This window comes from Pagrus pagrus (assembly GCF_965226575.1).
Source record: "Pagrus pagrus genome assembly, chromosome: 24".
NCBI classification, from domain to species: domain Eukaryota; kingdom Metazoa; phylum Chordata; class Actinopteri; order Spariformes; family Sparidae; genus Pagrus; species Pagrus pagrus.
The window spans coordinates 15,233,928-15,256,734 of record NC_140206.1 but is presented as its reverse complement, the minus strand read 5'-3'; the positions used below and the strand labels follow the sequence as shown (position 1 = coordinate 15,256,734).

Sequence of the window (22,807 nt, the reverse complement as noted above, 5' to 3'; positions counted from 1 at the left end):
CCAACGGGCAGGAAGCAAGACCAGAGAGGAAGTGACATCATACCAAAGTGAGACTCACCTGGATTTTCGGGAGGGAAGGCTGCGAAGGGTTCTGCGAGGACAGAGAGGCAGACATGGAGAGACAGGAGCAGAAAGACAGAGGGAGAGAGAGCCGTTAGATAACTTTAAATACGAGGGAAAAGTCAGCCAAATGTCACACAAATGTCACAAGACTATCAAACTCCTCCTGAGGAAATTTAACTTAATTCCTCAGATAACTCACATGAATTATGGCATTTACTCGGCTCCTTTGCTAGAACGCAATTTCAAACAGAGTACATTGGGCGAGCTGGGAATTTCAGATGGCCGTGCTGCGAGTCTATAGGCTACGTGCGCGTGTGTGTGTGTGTTTGCAAAGTTCACGCATTTCAAGTTGTTTATCTGCTGAGCCCAGTTAAACTGGAGCGGGGGGGGGGAGGTTTTTGGCTTGCTGCAAATGCGCAGAGCAGAACCTTCACTTTGATTGCCTGGAATGCAAACACAAAGAACCAGTGTGTGTCTCTGTGTGTGTTAGATGGCGTTTGTCTATGTGTGCGCGTGTCAGGGGGTGGGTGAAAAAAGAAAGAAAGACGGAAACCGGCTTGGGAACTGGCGCCTTTTGGCGGGAACGCTGTGAAAAACTCAACTGCGTCGGGTGATAAGCGGCATCCCAGAATGCTCTGGGAGCGGGGAAGGAGAGGAGGGAAGGTAGGGAAGGAGGAAGCGCAGCAGCGCAGAGGCAGGAGGGAGGCTGGGCTGTCATCTTTGCCTTCGAAAGCTCGAGGCTGTCGTGTCACAAACACACACACACACGCACACAAATGACTGACAAACATGACCAAACACACAATGTGCGTGCCCTAAGCCAGGGACACTTAACGCACACGCATGCTTCCCCTCAATTACACTGTGCCTGCTCCCCGCTGTGGTCCGGTTCCAAAGCACACTGGACGTCAGTCAGAGGCGATGACGGCAGGTTTTTGGCTCTGAACCCTGGGCTCGGTCTCTGATCTGTTTAAGACCCTCTCCAGAGCCCCTGCCCGGGCCAGATTAAGGAGGCTGCGCCGGCGCTCGGCTCACGCCAGGCACCCAGAAAACTTGCTGGGGAAACAGCCTGTCTAGTAATTCCCTTTGACGGCTCGGGAAAAAGCTCTGTTTACAAATACGACAGAGGAGTGAGCGCTCGAGAGATGGAGGGAGTGGAGAGAAAGAGACGAAGAGAAATCTAATGAAACATAGATTAGCATCGGAGGGGCCCACGGGGCGTTTATGGCCTACTTTTCCTATTCTTCTTTTCTTTTCATTTCTTTTTTTTTTTTTTTTTGCGGAGGAATAAACGCTGTCCCTCCCTCTCCTTCCTCCTTTCATCTCTGCATTTGGTGGGCTCTTCGGAGGAGAGGCTGTCTCCGAAACTGGGATGGGAGTGCGAGGGGGCGGAGGGTGTTTATCGCTCCGTGTGTGTCACTTTTTAAGGACCTTAAGGCTAGAAGTGGAGGGGGTGGAAGGGAAATAGAAGGAATGGCAGATTGATGGAGGGCGAGATAATGATGAGAGGCGATGGTAAAGTTGACAGCGGATAAGAGGGAGCCGGTGGGTCCCGCTCATCTATTTTTTTTTCAATATTCATCTGGATGGGAAATATTTTGGCAAAGTGATGCCAAAAAGATAAATAAACAAAAAATACAGTTGATCCCTGTCTTCCTTAGAATGCGAGGACCCAAAGTGTGTCTGTGTGTGACTTACGTGTACACTCTTTCAGTGGGATGCTGGAGCTCATGTGGATGTTGTCGATCCAGATGTGTCCTCTGGTGCCGTGCACAAAGAAACCCTCCATCACAACCTAGCGCAGCCAAAACAGGGGAGGAAGAGGAAGAGGAAGAGGAGGAGGAGGAGGAGGAGGAGGAGGAGGAGGTAGGAGTTGATGCAGAAAGAAGAGGAGGAAGAGGAAGACGGAGACAGGATGAAGGCAACGGGGGAGCAGAGGGGGGAGGCGGAGGAAAATCGAGAACGGGGACAAGCGGGAGAAGGAGGAGGAGGAGGAGAAAGAGGATAAAAACTTAATACGGTGCCTGTGATTTCAAAGTTGCACTCAACACTCGCAATCATCCTCCCTTTCTCTGCAAGCGTCTCCAACTTACTTTTTCATGAGAACATTAACTGCGTGTGATGTCGCTGACAAATGCATCGCGATCCCCAAACAGTCACACAGCCAACAGAGACAATATGGCTTACTTTAGCTGCTTTTGAAGTCAAACCTGGCCTAAGGTGACAGAGAGGTTAAAAGTGATGCTTTCATACGCTCGGAGATGTATCCCTCTCTGAGCGACCCTGATTTAGACATTAAAGACACGTTTCTTTTTCTGCGGGGACATAAAATAGAAGGTCTGACCCACATGCCTATCTATCAAGCAGACAGACTTTAATATAGCGCTCTGATATTTGCCAGAAGTCTGATGCTTTCATAGCGTTGCCGTTATGACTTTTTCACACCACTCCAAAAACAAAACCTGGGTTCATTTCTACCTGAAAGTCTTTAGGGGAGCGCGGCAGGATAGTGCGACCCTCCTTCCAGACGGGGCCCTGATCGTCTTTCAGCGTCCACACGACGGTCTCCTCGTTGTGGCCGTCACGCAGCAGGACCTTCAGGTGGCCCTGGGCCTCGCCCCACAGCTGGTAGGAAAAGAGGAGGCAGAGGGGCCCGGTGTCGGCCGCCACCACGGGGCTCACGAGGCGGGCCTGCTGCTGCTCCGTCTTCAGACTGGCGTCCATGTACAGGTAGCTGTTGAGCTCTGGAGCAGATGTGATGGGGTAAGATGAGAAGTTGATTAGTCTTAGTATTAATGTGTACATTTTCTTACTTCACATGACCATGTCCTGGCTGGAGCTAGATCCAGACTTTGTGATTTTTATATTTAAGCTTTATTTACCAGCTTTGAAAGTCCTTAGACCTTCAGAAAGCTTTGTCAGACCCCAACTGGATAAACTCAGGAATACACAGAATCAAGTGGAACATAAAAAACCGTTGACATTGGAGGATTTCTCAGCAACAATATGCAACCAGGCTGCGTTCGTATTTTTAACACATTGCCAGAAATGAGCAGAGCTTTGTTTTAACCTTGAGTTTGCTGGTTGCTACAGTCAAACGAAAGTGAAAGGAAGCCTGATTTAATGGATTTTTCATTTCAGCCCTCGAGGCGATAAAAACTAGGAAATTTGAAAAGGCTGTGTAGACTTTTGAGATCCGCTGTGAATGGATGCTGCCGGAATGAGTCTGCGGAGCACACATGGAGCACATTCACACAATGCGCGTGTATACAGTCGCACAGTTGTAATCATTAATCATCACTGTTTTCACACGGAGGAAGACGCATATAAATCCACGTGCGCCTATGTACAGTACGTGTTTTCACACAATTACAGCTATCTCCGACAAACAAAAAAAAGAAACTAATCACCAGTTGCTAACAGGAACGGAATCACCAGCGCACAATTGTCGCACCAAACAATAGGGATATGACAAATATAAACACACAGAAGAATAGAGCCAGCGAGAGCGTCACTCGCACATGGAGCGCTACCAGAACCTCCAGCCAAAAAGACCCCCGGGGCCTATTTCTCTTCATTCCCTTCCAGGTAAATGACTTAAACAACGGAAAAGTCCGACAAAAACGCACGCCGCTCCATTTGTTTACACCAGAGGATGTTTAGTTTGCAAATTGGATGCCGACATGAATTCCATTGTGAGAGAGTAAGATTGGTGAGCCCGCAGGACGAACGAGAGTGTGCGCCTCTGCCCGTGTGTGTGAGAGAGTGACTCAATGAGGCGTCTGGTGAAGAATTTCTTAAGTGGGCCCTGTGGGAAAATGTCCAGTATCAACAATCTGCAGATTAAATCACCTGCTTTATCATGAACAACTGTGTGTGTGTGTGTCCTCGCTGTCTTACAAGCAAGGAAAAAGTAGTCCGGGGCCAAATCAGGGAGCCATTCAGGTATTTCCAGAATATGTGCGAGTGTGCGTTTGTTTTACTTTTTGTTTCCTGGTAACACCACGGGGCTTCTTTTTTCTTTAACATCTGCTTCTCATCCAAGGCACCTTACAGTGGCATCCAGCGAGGGTGTATGTTTTTAGCGCAGCCACGCTCGAGCCATTGAGCGACTGGGTCGATAACCTTTCGCTGTGTGTGGGTGTGCGCGCGCGCTCTCTCCGGCAGATCCGACAAGCAGTATCTGGAGGGACAAATCTTCCTCCGACTTGACAGCTCCCCTCTGCCCGCCATACGCCCAGACTCGCCTGTGTGTGACACTTCAGACAGCGAGTGTGACAGTGTGTCCCTTGGCCCTTCGCAGCCCTGGATATCAGCGCGTGTGTGCGCTCTCCCCTCACTGTGCATGAAACACTTTTTTTTGTTGTGTGTGTACATGCCTAGAGAGGATGTGCGAGCGAAACATATTTGTGACTCCGCGAGGCGTTTTATCACTCATTTTAATACGCGCACCAAAGCCTCTTCCATCGTCTGTGCCTCGTGTCGGATGCGCGGCGTCGTGCGGCGAGCCCCCCATTGTTGTGCCTCTTGTTCGCCAGACAGCTCATAATCGAGACTGCCTCTCCATACGCAGCACAACAGAGCATTATTAATCCATTTCACAGCGGTCTCCTGCAGCGAGAAGCAAACAAGGATTCAATCTATGAAGCCTAGTTAGCACACTTTTACTAGCGGGGGTATATTACGCCGAATAATACAGTACAGGGTGGCTAATTCCACCTCTGTGCCTAATTACAGGTTTTGCGACTGAGGTCAAGAGGTGAGGATATCATGGTTTCTGGCTCACATGAGAAAAAGGAACCCCGTGGAGGATTTAACGGTGATTCGATAGCAGTGAAATAATGATCTTGCAGTCGGCTGGGATTTTGACCTTTGCCATCTGCAGGAGAAATCAAAGGCCAGCCTGGCACGTCAAAACGGCTGGAAATGATACTCCACACATGAAAGCCACAACCTGACTAATCTAAGCAACCCCCTTTTCCCAATCCGACCGTGATGAAAGAAGTCGCTTTGAAGCCCCCCGTCAGAGATGGTTTTGACCTAAATGGGTCACGCTTCAGGAACATTTCTGCCTTTGCCGTGAGATCTGTTGGCCCGCCGAACATGACCCAGGTGACATCGCAAAATTGACGAAAATAAAGCAAAAAAAAGGGAAGGGAGGCACGCCGAACCTCTTGTTTAATTCTCTCCAGCTGGAGAGATGCTGAATCTTTCATGGAGACTTGCTCAAAAGCAATGAATTTTAAAACACGGTTTTGGATAACAATCCCTTACCCTGCCTATGAAAAATTATAAATAGCGCCATAAAAAAAAACCTCCCTAAGCCCAGCAGGAGACGTCTTCTGTAGTTTTTAATAACACGCCAAAAGCTGCACTTTTGATCCACGGGTATGTATAAAGGGAAAATGAATAATTATTTCTTCAAGGAGTGTCTAAGTAGATGGAAGTCTACACAGCATCATCTGGGATGTGCCTGAGGTAATGGAGGGGCAGTAACGGACGGCTGGGAATAACTGCTCGTCTTTGGAATCTCCTGCTCTGAACTTAATTGGAGCTACTGGGTCTTAACCCCTTCCTGCGGAGACTTCACGCGTTTTGACACGCGGAGGCGAGGCGAGGCGAGCGGAGAGCTGGTGTATGTCGCGCGCGACACATGTGGGGCCCGCATGAGCCTGACACCGCGGCGCCGGCGCCTCTTTACCTCTGATTCCCTCAATTCATTTCCATTCTCATTCGCTCGGAAAAGGAGCAGCGCGGCTGGCAGACAACGTCGCCGCTAAATTAGACTGGTTTCAATTTAAGGAATTATTTTAATCAAATTGAAAAGGGACTCAATGAAGATACACAAGGAGAATGACTCCATTTAATTATAGAAAACAGTGCCTTGTCTAGACCCACTGAAGTTGATAAAATAAACTTAATGCATTTGTGCTTGTGCAATTTTCTGTGGCCAAATGAAATTGCAGCTGCATACATAAAGGCTCTGCAGCAAACAGCCGACAGAGGCTGGTACAAGAAACCTGTGCAAAAACTCGAGACGTCAACCTGAGCTGCTAACTGCATTGTTTTGTAAAATCACCCAGATTTAAAGCAAACCCCGCAGGTGAGTGTCCATCAAATGCTCGCCGCGCAGAGAAAAAGCTCCCCGGAGCAGCTCTGAGCCGTTCTGCTAACCAGACAGCGGCGGTGAGTCATGCACAATCTTCCCATGACTGATGAGGAGACTCACCGTGGCTGTGCAGGGACCAGAGGAGAGGGGCGTTGGGGTCGTGCATCCACCCACACAGGCCGTGGTCAAAGTCACACACGCTGTCGGATGGAAGAGAGGTGGCTGCTGCGGCGGCGAGGAAGGAAAGGAGGGAGGAAGAGCGGGAGCCAAGGGGCACAAAGGCATGAGGAATCATTTCAGATAAAGAAGCATTCACAGCTGCTCTACATAATGTCACACAGCCATTAAAAGGCTTTCATCTTTGTTATTACCGCTTCCTAATAACACTATTAATCCAGCTTTTCTTTTGCTTTCATGTAAAACACTCTGCACGGTCTCACCTATGGTCGTGACGGGGACTGTGGTGGTTTCGATGTCGGCAGGCAGGGTCGGCGTGACGGTGTCGGCTGGCGTGGTGGTTTCTGCGGACACAAACGGAACCAGGGTCAAAGGTGGTTGTAAGGAACAATCCTCAGACATTATAATGCTGTTGAGAGGACACATTAATCACCCAGTGTTTGCTTAAGAGTGTATTTATGCGGAGTTTCTCCTATGTGAGGGAGTGCCAGGAAATCCATACAGATGTGAGAGGAAGTGATAAGCAACAAAGGCAGAAAGAACAAGAATGCATTGAGGTATAGCGTGTTTATACATCTTTAATAGCGCTCAACTCTGCCTATATTTCCAGTTTAAAGAAGAGTTTTAAAGGAAGATAATGAGTTTTTCCACATTTCCACATTTAAAATCTTAAAATCACTTCTAAAACTCACAGGTAACCTGTGAGGGCAGCAAGGATCGGCGCGATGTGGGTGCTTCTATGGATAACACGCCTGCTAATTCTAAAATAAAGTGCATTGCAATAGTTCGAAAAGGAAGCTTTTTATCAGCAAAGTAAGCCACTTGGAAGTTTTCAATGCTTAATTAGGTCACTTTTCTGAGAGTAAGATGAAGAAGACTGACACCACTGTCGTGTTTGCACACTAAATATGAAGCTACGGCCGACATAAAGCCTGGAAACGAGCTCAACGGCAAGCAATGCTCCGAAAAAAATACCAGGTCTTAAACTCACCACAACACTTAATGAGGGTCGCTTGACAGACATGCAAGCTTTTCGACAAAAAAGCTGGAAAAAGTCTACCCCGACACTTTTGATGTCATATTTCGATGTGCAATGTGAAGACGCTGTCTGTTTACCAAAAGTGTTGAGTGCTCTGGCATAAATCTTAAAGCATAAAACTTTATACCGGGCTATTTCTGGGCTGTGTTTTCACTGCAACATGTAGAACAGGGCCTTAAAGTTTTTCCCATGCGTTCCCCTGCAAATTATGTCTTTTCGCAAGAACAGCTCAGGTTCAGTTTATTAAGCATTTAATGACATTTTAAACAGGAAACTAATGACTTATACTACACTGCGGCCATAATTCAGCACATAAACAGCACGTCCACGTCTCCTGTATATTCAGGGTGAGTTAAAGCACACATCATAATCGAGAGAGACTATCTCTATCCTTCATTTCCTGTCTCCATTTGGCCATCCAAGCCAGAGTGTCAGAGACAAGCGGAGGCAGGCACAGATAGCCATAAGGCACCCAAAGGGGGCCCTGGTCATGTTATGTCTGGGTGCTCTGGCGTCAGTGTGCGACTGACTCAAATATGCAGACGCACAGATACACAGGCCAACATGTCCACATGCTAATACACACACGGAGATGCAGAGTCACACACATTACGCTGATGGATGGACGTGTCTGACCAGCTCCCCTCGACCTTGGACGGGATGATCGCGCTCTGGGACCACTCACTGGCTGTCAGGGAGGAGACGCAGCACACACACACACACTCCATCCCGCGCTCTGTTTTCTAACGCACGTGTGAGCTATCGCGTGCGTTTCCCTCGCTCTATAACTCACAGGCGCTCAGAAGAAGCAGCAGCAGAGCGAACACAAAAGCGAAACGTGCGATTATCTCTCCGCCATTAGCGTCGATTTAAGCGCACATATATCACGGAGAGAGACAAACAACGTACTGTGGCGTTATTAAGCCAGCGATCGGCTCATTAAAACACATCACATGTGCGCACAAACAGACACATGTTGAGCAGGCCGCAGTCGGAATGCGGAGGGGGAGAAAACACTGTGTTATTGGGAGCAGATGGGTCAACCCTGGTGTGTTATGGGGGTTTACGCGGAGGTTTGGGTCTCAAGGATCCACATTTATCATGTGAATAAACCATGTAAGCTGCTCTTCCCTCAATTTCTGTCAGTACAACCACTGCAAAAAGTCATTAACAACACATGTTTACACAGCGACTTGTTCGACTAGATTCAGTGTTTGGGAAACACAGATGTATGACCCCGGCTTCTTTTTCTCATTTAATTGACATTAATGAAAACTGAAGAGGGTAAGTGAATTCTTGAGCGTGTTATATTTCGGAATGCTTTGTTAGCTCTCCACGACATGTCTCGTTTAAGCCTATCCCGACAGCTCTGAGGCTTGGATGCCTGCGGATCTCACGAGAAAAAAGCTCATCAGTTGGAAAAGAAACTTGCAAAAAAAAAATAATTAAAAAAAGGTCAAATGGATTCATTACCACGATTAACTTTGCAGAACGCCTGCTAGTAGTCATGCTGGAGCCTCCTACTGGTCTTCCTGCATGACTACTGTTATCATTTAAAGACTATGAAAGGCACTAAGGGCAACAAACACGGCGTGATACGCAATTGATCCGCTTAGAGGGACTTCCTGTGGAAATGAGCGCGACGGCGCCCCAGCTGGAGAAATGGCACACATGAAAGGGCCGGCCACAGCTGGCGACGGCTTCTGACATTAACCCAGCGTTAATGTCATGTCCTTTATGCCTGTCATTAACTACCTAATGAGACTCTTATCGCTTCCAGCCCACCGGGAAGGTAAAGGCGAGGAAAGCGACCCTCTTCCTCAAACGGCTCTTCCTCCTGAGCTTCAAATGCGACGCCGTCCCTGTCTCTTGTGCTCGGACTTCGTCTTTGCTTTTGCTTTTTTGAGTTTACCTTTTTACTCCAGTCCAGCCTTTGTGTCCCCTGGTAAAGTCTCGGGACCGGGCGTCAAAATAAACCGAGCTCCCACACATTACCTGAACACACGAGCGCACACACACTCCCGCGTGTGGATACAACTAAACACACATAAACACAAGACCATTAAGATTCTCCCCAGCTCCTGAGCACTCTATGCTTTCAAAGGTCAGGCCTTGTCACAGTGTAAATGCGCTGACCTTTCCAGGGTGTGACAGGAGTGTCGAGGGCAATGGGAATGGGACCGACTTGTGCGTTTGTGTGAGTCTGTGTGTTTATGCGAGAACGTGAGAGAGAGAGAGAGTGTGTGAATGTATGTGACCTGCCCACCTTGCCCCAAGCCCTGTCCTTGATGTGTGCGAGGGCTATGTCGCAGAGCTGCACGAGGAGGCCCAACTGTCAGTGTGCGCAGGCAGGCAGGCCTGCTGTACATGCGCAGCAGAGGGCCTTGTAATGCAGGAAAAGTCCCTCTGCAGCGGGGTGTTGTCTTACATAATGTGTCTACTGCTGCAGGTGATGATGCAAGTCATCATCATGCATGGGATGAGACACCAACACTTAGAACCGGACCCAGGGGAACTGCTGGCATAGATAATGGAGACGCACGCTCGCACGTACAAATACACACACCGCAGCTGCACACGCTCACAAAAAATACTCGCAGACGCACAAAGATACGGCTTTTTTTCAACACACGCAGACACCAAAAACACACACATACGCAGGGCCAGCCCTCTCTGCATAAAAGACATCGCTCACTCCCCAAAAATCTGACTCAGCGATATGTCAGAGAAGAAAAAAAAATCTTCAATTATGTAGAAAGCCTTTCTGTAAATCTCTGCTTGGCAGTCCTAAGCACATGCACGCGCGCACACACACACCAATGAATGGATGCGCGTGCACGCACGTTCACACACGTGCACCCTAAAAGATCGTGATGGAAAAGATGGGAAGCCATTGTTTGATATTCTGCTGGGCGGGGTTACGTGCGCAGATCAAGGGCCATAACTGATGAACTGTCAACTATTAAATTAATCGCCAACTATTTGAATAATTGATTAATTGGTTTGAGTTCATTTAAGAGAAAATACTCTGATTCCAGCTCTTAAACATGAATATGTTCTGGTTTCTTCCCTCCTCTGTGACTGCAAACTGAATATCTTTGGGCTGGGGACAAAAACAGACACACTGAACGATATATTTTTCTCATCTTATAGACCAAACCGCTCAATCAATCGAGAAAATAATCCACAGTTAATAAGTGTTAGTCGCAGTCCTTACCCACACACACACTCTCACACATTAAAGCGTTTCATAGAGGACGGGCTGCTGTGAAGAAAGTGACATAAAGAGCTTATATGAAGAGCCAAAATAAGTACGGGACCGTTTTGAAGGAGCCAGAAAGCCAGTGTGACACCTGAGGTTTTATATTACAGGTGTGTACGTGCATGTGTGTGTGTGAGCTCTACAGCATAGTGCTCTGAAAACCAAAATGATCCTCCCTGGAAAAAGGCAGAGATGATATTTAGCATTTTTTTTTTTACAGATCAGTCTGTAAAATTTTCTTCCCGAGCTCATACATTTTTCATTTATCGGAGCACATATACTAGAAAAAAAACCTGCTGAGGTTGTGTGAGACAGCTGTACGTCAGCCACAGGACAGAAGGAGTCAGGACCAACAGCGGCGAGCATGGAAAAGAGGTGCGAGGAGCGATGAGTAACAGAGGAGGAGGAGAGGGGAGGAGGAGGAGGAGGCATGGTAACGAACAAAAACAACAAAAACATTTATGGACCCACGCACTGAGCCTCGGGGTGGGAAACGAAAGAACTGCAACCATGTGTAGGAACGGGGTGAGAGACCTTGTTCTGCCTCACTGTGGTAGCTGCTGCCGTGCTCAAACTGCACCAGGCAAGATTTGGGGTAAAAAACAAAACAAGGCAGAGCCATTACTTCAGCTCGAATCATATACATAAAAGATATTCAGAAGAGGGCTTAACTGAAGGCAGAACAGAGGGAAGAGAATAGCCTGTGTGTAAAGGGAAGTGAATGATTTACTGGATGTCAGCAGTAGTCCACTATTCCTGCTGAGTTTTGGAGGCCTGTGAACAATGTGTGACCCTCAACAGCAGATTTCTGTGCCACGTCCCCCGCCCCCCCACACACTTCATAAGATAAAGGGAAAAGTGTTAAACCCTGAACCTGAGGTCTCTTGTTTTTTCATTTTGTTTCCAGCTTTGTGGTTACTGTTCACTGCTGTTTGTGCACTGCACTTCCCACAGGCCACGTGCCAATCAAACGGTAAATACAGAAAAAGTGGTGGAAGAAGGATTTAGATCCTTTACGTACTCACTTCGAGTAAAAGTACGCATTCAAAACCTACTTGAGTAAAAAATATTTAAGTATTATCAGATAAATGTACTGTAAGTATAAAGGTAAAAGTACTGATTGTGATAGTGTTGTCATAGCCTAACTTGTATTTATAGTGTTGTGTGTGGGCGTGTGAATGTTATACACGTCTCTCTCTTTTTTCTGTGGTTTATCTTGTGTGTGTGTGTACATGCATGTTGGCCTTGTATATATGTGCCGAGCGTGTTGCGCTATACAGCCCAGCCATCCTGTCCAGGCACAGAGGGAGCGGTAAATAGTGAAGGTCCATATGTGCGCGAGTGCCGGTGTGTTTCTCCAGCACCGCCTCACATCTGGATAACAGACCCACGCTGGAGAGCGAACAAAACCAACGCGCTCTCTCCCTCTCCGGGGACGCATTCCTAAAACCAAGCCCTGTCCACTCCCCGCTGATGCTGACTCTTGTTGTAGAAACTCACGGAGAAGCTAACTCATAATTTCCAGGTGGAACACGTCAGAACTCGCGACCTCTGAGGATCAAGCTTCCACTGTGCTATCACTTTCCCTTTCTCGACCAACTCCGGGTGCCTCTTTTCACCTCTGGCACACTCTAATGACTCTCATGCATATCTAATGTGAGCCTCACTTTTCTGGTGAGCCACCTTCCTCAAGGTCCATTCAGTTCTGGTTAGATCACTCGAGTTCATTACAGTGCTAGGGCGAATAATTCAGCCTGGAATAGTGCGGGCGGCGAATTATCATATATGAAATGAGTCCCTGTCGTGAAAGCAACAGAAGAACGTCCTACCTGGAAGGTCACAGCCCAGTATCTCCACTCTCATCCCAATTCCTGCCGGAGACCACCTCTCTGGATAGAGCCTGATGTACTGGGCAATGGTCTCCTCGAAGTGACGCAGCTCCGGGGTGTCGTAATGCGTGTTCCCCTCGAAGATCTGTCCACAAATGCAAAAGTTCAATGTCAGCTCGATGGTTTGCAAACATTCAGGGACATCATTTCATCATCTGCCTCCCTCCCTCACCCACCTTGGGCAGGCTAGTCTTGCTGTCCATGATGAAATTCCAATCTTTTGCATTCACGCTGTGCGCCACTTTGTACTTCCTGACAAACGCCCGGTTATCTGTGGTCGCTCCGCTTCCTGCATCGCCGCCCCGCGCTCCCTGGGTGATCACTCCACGCACAGTCTTAGGCACACCTAGGTCCACCTGTGGAGATTACATTTAGATAAATGCACAGTGATTGGCTGTGTTTAAAGGTCCTATATTGTAGAAAGTGATATTTCCTATATAACAAAACGCTCAATCGAGAGAAAAATGCTCTCAGTCTGTATTTAGAAACTTGGCGGAATGAGCTGCAGTGATGAGCAGTATAAGAAAAATAATGTTTGTGAACTTTAAAGCATGTAAACATTTTAAGACACCTAAAATAAAAGCATAAACCTGAAAATGAGCATAATATGGGACCTTTGATTGCAGGTTTGCTTCTTGCTTTAGCTCATTTGGCAGCTGGAATGGCAACATGTGGAAGCCGGTCATTAAAGCTACAGTTAAGTTTGTTGCACATATAAACATGACATTTCCACCCTTGGCATTACCCCTATAACACCACAACAGAACCGTTGCTAGCGTTTGCCTTGCATATTTAACACTAAACATGACCCCATGACGCCAAATATAAAATGCACTACGGGTACAAGTGGATGCATTTATTATTTTTTATCCCCATTATCCACAAATATATCCACAAAAATATGATCTGCAAGGGGCAGACAAGTATTAATATGATATTTTATTGCTAGTGCTTGTATGAAAATACATACCTGAAGCCATTCCTCTCCGGCCAGAGGTTGTGCAGGCGCGGGGAACCAGCCGGAGCGACTGGCCACCAGTCGTGCGGTCCCGGGACTCCACACGATGTCCCTGCTGGAGGAGGCTGAGATCTGGGCGTCGGGGAGCAGGCCGGACAGCAGGCCCTGCAGGTCTGAACACGGGGCATCTGGAGAAGCAGAGATGGCAGAGATAACTTTAACCTTCACCTCGGGGGTAGGGTTGACGGAGAAGTCTCGGGGACGACCTAACATACGCTCGCGCTGTTGCACACATTCCCACCTGGGAGCTGTTAAGCTTCGCCGCAGGATTGCACTACTGGCCACTAAGCGTTAAGAGTTTAGACTGGAGCAATCAGGAGAGGGTGAGGTGAGAGACTGAGACGTGTGGAGCAACACTATTCATGTTAAATATGCAATTAGAGAGATGAAAGCATACGTTAAGGCTGCTATTGAATAGATACACATCCCTGCTGTGCATTCAATACGTTGTTTGCCTGCATTGTGTCTTTGTGTTCTGTACAATAGCTCGTCTGCTCACTGTGCTGCGCGCACTCTGCTGTACGTGCATTCACCGACTGAGAGAAAGTTCCACGTACATGCAAAAGCACTTGGAAATGGAGCTCATTCCGATATGGATGAGCGGGTAGCATTGAAAGTAACTTGCCGAGGGAGTATGCGAGAGGGAGGAGTGAGGATTAGGGGGATAAGAAAGGTATAATACGAGGAGTCTGGTGGCAGAGGAGTAGAGAGCGGAAAGAGTGAAGAGGAAAAAAAGAAAAAAGCAAGAGACAGAGAGCTGAAGACGATGGCTTGGGGAAACCGGGAGGAGGGCAAGATGTAGAGATGAGACTCCTGCAGAGACAAACAGTGGGAGAGGGAGGGATGGAGGGAGGAAGAGGGAGACACAAGGGGTGGCGATGAGCGTGGAGGGAGGTGGGAGGTAGAGAGAGCCTCGGGAAGAGAGGGAAGAGAGAGAGGGCAGGCGAAAGGGAGATGGGATGAGATGTTAGTTGTGCTGACGGTTTAAGAGAACACAGATCAAAGTTTCATGCTGTTATGTCACTGCGAAAGCAGGAGATGTAAATAATGAATAAAAGGAACAGGAAGTGTACGTGTGTGTGTGTGTGTGCATGTGTGTATGATGTCTGTGTACATCTCCGAGGGGCGTGCCTGCTTTTGAGGTCATGTGCTATATTTAGAAAAGCCGCCCGTGTGTGTGGATGTACCTGTACTGTAAGAGCTAATAGTTATTTCAATAGCAGCTGTTGAGGCTGAAGCGAATCACAGTTTCTGATGTAAGAGCGAACGGGGAGCCATGAATGATTGATCGGTACTCGTTTTCTAGATACGGAGGAGCTCGCAGAGCAAAGAGGACACATCAAAAAAGTATCTAAAACCATGAGAGGGAGAAGAGGCGGCGCTGGGGGAGCCGGAGACAGAAAGCGAGCGCGGAGGAAAAGCGGGAGAGGGAGGGAGAAGACACTGGTGGTGCCTCTGGAAGGGAGAATAGAGCAAAAGTTTCCTTTAATTAGCCAGAGGCTTCCTATTTTTAAAAGATAGAAGTGGGAGTGTGGGAGAGAGTCTGAATACACATGGGCTGTATGTGTGTGTCCCAGGTTTTTAAGGTTTAGGAAGTTACTTTCTGCTGATGTATATTTAAAGTTGATCTGTTTTTGGAATTGCGTTGAGGGATCTTTGTAAATTGAGATGCTGACAACACTAAAACGATGGGGCGATGATGGAGTTTTAACTTAACATTACATCGAGTGTCTGACAAACAAATCTCGGGGCAAAGCTGGCTCCCTCTCGCTGGTGCAAGGAAAACATTAATTCACGAAAACGTTTTAATCAGCAGTTGATTGTGGTGCTGTTTCATATATGCATGCAAATTAATCTCTCATTACGTGTACCATGCTGCATCGAGATTTGTCTCTGATTCAGCTTTTTTTCGCACACATAATTGCTGTTTATATGAGGGTTGGCTTGTCTTCCTCACACAACTATAGACGGGAGCATTTGTGCATTTTGATTTGAAAGGCGAAATTGCACAAACTGCCTCCTTATTTGTGTTCTACTCTGCTATTCCTCGAGCATGCATTAACTTTGGTGAAAGTGCTTTTAACTTTACAAATACAGCTTAAACTCACATATATGGAGGTTTATAAAAATAGGATTAAGGACTATTGACCACTGAATGCACATAAAATTCATCGTCTTGATGTAATTTGTCTGTTAAAACGTCTGCTGCTTGAGAGATTTTGTAATATCAATTTTAAAATAAAGGTTAGATTTAAAGAAAAAAAGAGAAAAAGCAGTTTAATAACATCTTCTTCTCTTAAATCACATTTGAACCAGAGCACAAAGGTGTAGCAGCAAAAAAGAAAAAAAAAAAAGAGAAATCCTGGAAAACGTCACTTTCTCCGGGAAAAAAAACAGGTGAGAAAAATATAACTTTGTGACACACACACACCTGTAATTTGGCACCCGTAGAGCTCGAAACGTAGGGCGATGCCGTTCCTCCAGGTCTGTGGTCGGATCCGAACGAACCGGGCCAGAACTGGCTGCGGGACCCGGTTCAGAACCACCTCGGCTGGGTCTGTGTTGGCGTGGAAAATCTGGTGGAACAAAGACAAACAAAGGTGGGTTACTGACAGAAGGAGATGTACCCTTCATGTCTTATCTCTGTCTTTCTCACACACACCGCTACCTCTCCACACCCACCCACAGCGCACGGTTTCGCTTGGCTACACACAAACACACACACAGTGGCAGGCCGGACAAAGCGGAGACAACCCAAACACGGATCCAATGTCACCGTCCCAGCTGTCGATGTGTTTTGGGGTCAAGGGTTCGGCGCTGGGAGGCTGGGAAAGCCGGCGATGGATGAGGGTTTCTCTCTTCTCTCTCTCTCTCACACACACACACACCGCTCACTCATTCACCAACTTCCACACACCTCCATGCTGGTGGCCGTGGGACGCTGCGGGAGACGTGACCTGACACAAGCAAACATGATTGGCCGTCAGACGCAGGAAGTCTGTCCAGGTGGGCAGGATGTGAGTGAAATTAACTTCCTGAGGCGTCCCACCATAAGCATCAACATTCACTTCTTCTCTACGGGGCACTCCCTTCCTTCCATTTGCTCTTAAGCGGCAGGGAGGGGCAGCAGGGGTCGGAGGGCAAATTTAACCGGGGGTGGTCAAGTTACTTCCTGTTTTGGGCAGAGGAGCGCCCAGTGATGCTTCAGGGCGTCGGATGGGGACATTCAATGACAGACACGAGTCTTCCTTTTCTTTCCTTTATGTGTGTTCTCCAAACCATAACTCCCTGTTTGTAATTACTGCTCCTCCTCAACTACCTCCTTCCTCCACAGCCCTCTGATTACCTCCATTTTCTCCTTCCACTTCGTCTCTTAAACCATACACTTGATATCTCTCCACACATCCTCTCTCACCCCGGTTGCCTGTCTTTGCCCTCGTTGGTGGCTACAAACTAAAAACCACACACAGGAAACCGCAGGAACCCACACACACACACACACACACATACAGACTCAGATAAGCAAAGGAAGTGTCTTTTAACTGACTGAGTGACTGTTAAGTGTCATCCACTCTATCTGTCTGTGGTTGACCGGGCCAGCTGTTGATTGACAGAAAAACCACACTGACTAACATCACAGCAGCTGCACACAATGGGAGAACCGAAATACGACTGCTACAAGCAGCCGAATTAAAGATTAAAGACTTCATTTCTAAAAAAAAATTTTTAAAAAAAAAGCCGTACACGATTTCTCTTTTACTCTAATCCAAGCACGGGATGATCAAACCTCAAGGCGGCACCCATCGCCTAAAATATTTGATTCCCTCTTGTTTTGATAGTGTTGCTTTTCATTAGAAGTGATAAACAGCCTGGCCTCGGTTAGTGTGTTAAAAATATTACCCAGCCATATTGGTATAAAGTGACCCATTTTGTAAAATTCCCTGTCTGGCACATTCCTCCAAATTGATACGATATTCCAGAAATTCCATAACCAGTGGGAATATGAGCAATACGACTTCAAAAATCCGACTCGAGGGGTTTTATTTGATTTTGGCATGGCCTGATTTAATCAAGTGGAGCTGACACTGGTAATACAAAGCAGCGTGAGTGTTTGAACAGATAAGCGGGTCTATCTGCTCCGTATCTGCCGCTGGATCGAGGATAGACAGCCGTTGTGTTTACCTAAGAGGCCAAACAGTGGATGCGGGCTCTTATGGGGGTTATGTAAACACCCACGCGCGCTCGCACACAAAAGAGGGCTCGCCTCACACACAACCGACCCATCTTCGCTCGCCGCCGCTCCCAGATATTCTGTCTGAGAAACAAAGAGCAGCGGGGAGAGGGAAAACAGAGAAACGACTGCGGGGAGGGAGAGTCCTCAGAAGAATAGTTAAAAACAGATGAAGGGAAGGGTGGAGGCGGGTGAGAGAGAGAGAGGGGAAGAAGAAGAGGTTGAATGGAGGGCAGCAGATATAGCTGAATGAGGAATATCAACAGAGGAATGTGGAAGAGGAGTAAGGGAGTGGTGGCGAGTAGGAAGGAAAGCACAACGGAGAGATTCATCACTGAAGCAGGAAATGTCTCATAACGAGGCTCAACGGCAAACCGACACCTCAATATTACATCCGATGCAAATAATACTAACACTTTACCTTGCTTTGTTGTTTTGTTTGGCTTTAAAGACCAAATCATGGTGACTTTTGCAATAATTTATCCACTACAGGCTTTTTAAATGTGCTCGGTTACGTTCACCACTGCAATCCTATACATTCTGATGTAAATCATGTGATAAAACTGTGATAAAGACACATTATGTGGTGAAAAAGTGATTAGATCCATCAACAGTTTGGTTTCAAACGTGGAAAATTGAGAAATGTCTGTAAAATATCCATCTGCTCCGACTTCCTATAAATGTCTTGTTCCAGTCGCATGAGATGCCCGCCATGACTAAAAGGCCATTATCTGGTGCATTACCGTCCTGCCAGCTGCTTTTTTTTCATCTTTGGATAAAAGCAGAGAATATGGCCAACATCACTGACACAAAAAGAACAATTTGTTCAATAAGACTCGGCTTTCAGTTTTACTTTTGGACGTGAGTGGGACGGGAGAAAGAGAAGGAAGAAGACAATGAGGAGCTGTCAGTCGGCTCAACTTCCTCCCATCTATTGTCGCGGTACCTGAAGGGTCGTCCATTTGACCCCTTACCCATTACTTCCAAGGTTAAAGGTCAACAGCCTTAGGAAGCAGATGGTTGGTCATTGACCAGCTTGTTGATGACATGGTCACTTTTTGACTCGCTGGGAATCTCCATGGGACATGAACGGAAATGTACGTTCCAGACGGGCAAGGCTGGCAGCCTGCTGTCTAGACCACCTCTGTAATCTGCCTGACGACTGGCGTGTTATTCTTTCGCTTGTGTACGTCTGTGTCTATGTGAGCCCCCCTCCCCACACGTGACGCGCAGGGCTGAATAATTAACATTGTCATGTTGTGTCTCCTGGTGTGGAGAGTCATGAAAATATAACGAAGCGCTGCTCGTAGTCTGAACACACACACACACACACACATAGCAGCATGCGACGGTCAGACTTATGTGTGTGGACATTGGCGGGACGCAGGCACCATGGGTATTTAACAATTGATGACCTCTCCGGAGAATGAGGTCACCGTGAAAGATGTGTGTTTGCTTTATAGTAAACACCTTCTCTACAGATCTAACTGGCAAATAGAGTGAAATAAAGCCCCCTAAAGAGAGTAAATTTCCCTTGTTGAAGCGAAGAACATTTCTTCTCTGGAAAAATGAGGCGTGGATAGATGTATGCACCCTAGCTTGATTCATTTACCATCTCTCTCTTTCTCCCTCCATTCTGTGTTTTTGGCACACGTCTCCTTCCGCTGCCAGTGTTTTCCTTCAAGCTGATGGCACCACAGGGAGACGCGGCGAGCTCTGCGCAAAACATTATCCGTTTTCCCCGGTTATTCCCTCAATCCCAGTCTCCTTCTCTGTCCATTACGCTCGTCATCCCTGTCTTTTTGGTCTAGCTGTTCCCTCTGTCTCTCTCTCTCATTCTTTCTAGCCATCAAGCATAACCCCCTCCACCCCGCCTTTGCCCTCTCCCTCCCCTCATTCTGGGTATGAAGATGTTGACAGTTGGAACTGGTTCCAGCTGGCCGCTCTCCTCTACTAGCTCCGAGGGCTAGTGGTGTGTGTGTGTGTGGGTGTGTGTGCAGAGGTTGAAGCGGTGATCCTCAGAGACGGACTTACACCACCTTCTATCGAAGTCTTCCACTTTTCACCAGCGTTACCGGTTGCGTTTGATTGCCGGCCCGCATGTCTATGTGTGTGTGTGTGTGTGTGTGTGTGTGTGTGTGGATCTTTATCTTTGTTAACATATGCAGAATTATGCTTGTATTAGCTTGAAAAATGAATAAGTGAAAACAAAGCTTGTGTGTGTGTGTTTTTATGTGTGTGTGTGACATGGTGTGATGGAGGAGCAGGCAGAAATGCTGCGTGGGCTGCTTTTTCCCCTCCCAGGTTACTGTGTGTGTGTGTGTGTTGGATAGCCTCAGCCTCACAGTGTGTTTTTTCGGTAACACAGTGCTTGCCTAGCACTGGGGCTGATGGGATTTTCCTCACAGACGGATGACATAGTGCGTCTTTAATGTTAATTTGTCTGGGTGCACATGTGTGTGTTAAAAAATCACTGTGTGTTCGTATCTGTGTGTGCGTGCGTGTGTGTGTGTGTGAGAGAGAGATATGCAATCCCTAAGTGTGCTAGCGTCTCATCAAGTAATGAGGCGCATATGTGAGTAGTGTGATTTAGAATTAACAAGTCACATGGGTGTCAAAGTGAAAATGTGTTGGCATGCAGAAAAAGAGTCAGAAAGATCACACACACGCGCGCACGCGCAAACACACACTCACACACACACCATGCACAAAGCCTGTTTGCTGGTGTGACTGAGGTGATTGCAATCTGCAGCGCTGGTGTTTTTCTCTTCCTACACCACACAAAAAAAGCGCCATTTCCCACAATGCCTTTCCCATGCCTTTCCAGCTTCTCCCCCTCCCTCCTCAGCTGCCTCTCTTTCCGTCAAATAATCTTTATTGGCATTAAATCCTTCGCTCTTTGTTAACACAGCAAATAAGGGGCACAAATCTTGACAATAAATGGCAACGCGCTCTCTCCCAGTAACAAACACGGCGAGGTACGAACCGCCAAGCCAATCCTTTTATTCATGGGTGATTCATATCTGATGCACAGACACACTCATGGCTCAACCTTCCACAAACACACACATGCTGCACGCGCCCGACGCGCGCACTCCTCCAAAAGCCACATTAGCTTCAAGCTCACTGTTAAATGACAATTAAAAGAACCAAATCCCAGTCATTACAGAACCCCCTGACGAGAATTGAGCTTCAACCACTTAAGGGCTCTTTGGGGGGCTTAGGACGGGCTAACTGGGAGTTTGTAAGACATGACTGGTGGATTAGCAGTCACGGAAGATTCAACAGCCCACCGGGACCAGACGCGAACCTGACTGACAGGGAGAGTGAGGAGTGGAGGGAAACTCTAAAGTCGGACGAGGCTGAAATCGTGACTGCAAAACTGAGCTTTCGGAGCGCAACTTGTCAAAAAGCATTATTCCTGAATTGAATGCCATCCATCGCAAAAAATACAAAGAGAAAGTTTCATCCGAGGTAATCTGAGCTGCCTCGCCGCTTTATTATACATCAGAGAACGTGAATGCACAATAAATCCTTGAGGATTTTAAGCAGGAATAAATGTTTCATCTTGTCTTCGCGATCATCAAAAACAGATGGTATACTTGAGGATATCTATATTTTATGCAGAAAATGTAATGCTCCATTAGTGGAAGTATCAGGCTTGGTTTCCTGGTTTCAGCTTGAGGAATATTCACAAACTCTTTGCTCGGCTTTGAGCTGAACGTGTGGATCCAGTGTTAGCCATCAAAAAGCACCGCGCTGGATATCCTCCACTCCAGCACACCAGTCTCTCCTTGGAAATCAGACCATTACGCGGCTCTGCTATCTTTTATTGATCTTTCGTCCTCCTGCTGGACTTTGTGCATTCTAAAAGCTGAAAACATAACCGCTTTTTGAAAGCAACCGCTCGTAATACAAGCGGTATCTCTCCCAAATGCGTGTTGATGCATCTGTCTGAGTCCGTGTCTGAAAGTGTCTTTGCACAGACAGATTAGTGGAGTCAGATTACACGGTGCAGACAGACAGGAACACATCATATACATATGCGCACACACGGGCAGATCCGCAGAAAGAGAGATCAGCCAGAGGTTATTTAAAGGGGGGAGTGTGTGGATTTTGCATGTGTGTGTATGTGGGAGGAGTGGGGAGGCATCTGGGGGGGGGGGGGGTTCTAATAAATTGCACAGATGTTGACTTTTTAAGTCAAATCCACGTTTTCACTCAATAATCTCCACATCAAATACCCCCCACTGGCCCCACCCAAACCAATCACTGGCACGCGCAGAAGGGGGGCCCCCAGTCAGCGTGGGTAAATGTGTGTGGATTAACCCTCCACGTACACCCCCCCACCCACCACCCTTTCCACTCTCCATTTTTCTGCTTGAAATCCTCTGTGACCTTAACCCAGATATGAGGGACAGAGTTCAATTCCCCTGGAGACGGGCTTACTGTAAGGTCGAAGCATGACAACAACAACAACCTGCGCTGTATATGCATCCGTACACGCCGCCTGTGTACGAACCCAACCCCCTCCCCGCCTAACACGCGAGCAGGGATACAACAAGGCTCAATCTTAAGCGCTGCACACCACCAATCTCAGAAGATGATGTTGCTATGATCCTCTTAAACACAAACTCGCTCCGTTCACACCTGGTATGACTCCACGGGTTTCGCAACCCCAGGTGTGTGTTTATGTGTGTGTGCGTAGGGAGAGATGATGAATTGCAAAAGCCCAGATAAGGGCACATAGAGGACTCCATTGTTCTTGTTTGTCAGCTTCCCCTGCTCTCTCTATCTCCATCTCTTCCTCCCTCCTATTGCCTCTCCGTCTCTACCTCATGACTGGGGTCATGACTCAGGTTCATAAACAGTCCTGGAGGGGGAGCGGCTCCTCCAGGAATGCTGCATCCATCGATGCGGACGCACACAACAGCCTCTGTTGTTGGGGAACTTATCTTGATGGTAGTAAAAGGTTAGAGAAAGAGGGCCTTGTACGTACAGGTTCAAATTCTGGTCATG

At 47.4% G+C, this 22,807-nt stretch overlaps 1 protein-coding gene across 3 annotated transcripts in view; it reads right to left on the bottom strand.

Annotated features, from left to right (window-relative positions):
* nrp2a (neuropilin 2a) overlaps positions 1-22,807 on the bottom strand; it is a 63,646-nt gene that overhangs the window by 8,351 nt on the left and 32,488 nt on the right. For 2 of the 3 annotated variants that reach the window (XM_084347412.1, XM_084347414.1), the window contains exons 8-16: positions 15,989-16,133; positions 13,510-13,685; positions 12,716-12,895; positions 12,480-12,624; positions 6,613-6,693; positions 6,293-6,397; positions 2,542-2,807; positions 1,762-1,858; positions 59-91 (exon numbers count right to left, since the gene is read on the bottom strand). In XM_084347412.1, coding sequence (XP_084203538.1) covers positions 59-91; positions 1,762-1,858; positions 2,542-2,807; positions 6,293-6,397; positions 6,613-6,693; positions 12,480-12,624; positions 12,716-12,895; positions 13,510-13,685; positions 15,989-16,133 — 1,228 coding nt within the window. The remainder of the gene's footprint in view (positions 1-58; positions 92-1,761; positions 1,859-2,541; positions 2,808-6,292; positions 6,398-6,612; positions 6,694-12,479; positions 12,625-12,715; positions 12,896-13,509; positions 13,686-15,988; positions 16,134-22,807) is intronic. The other variant, XM_084347413.1, reaches the window with a different exon arrangement.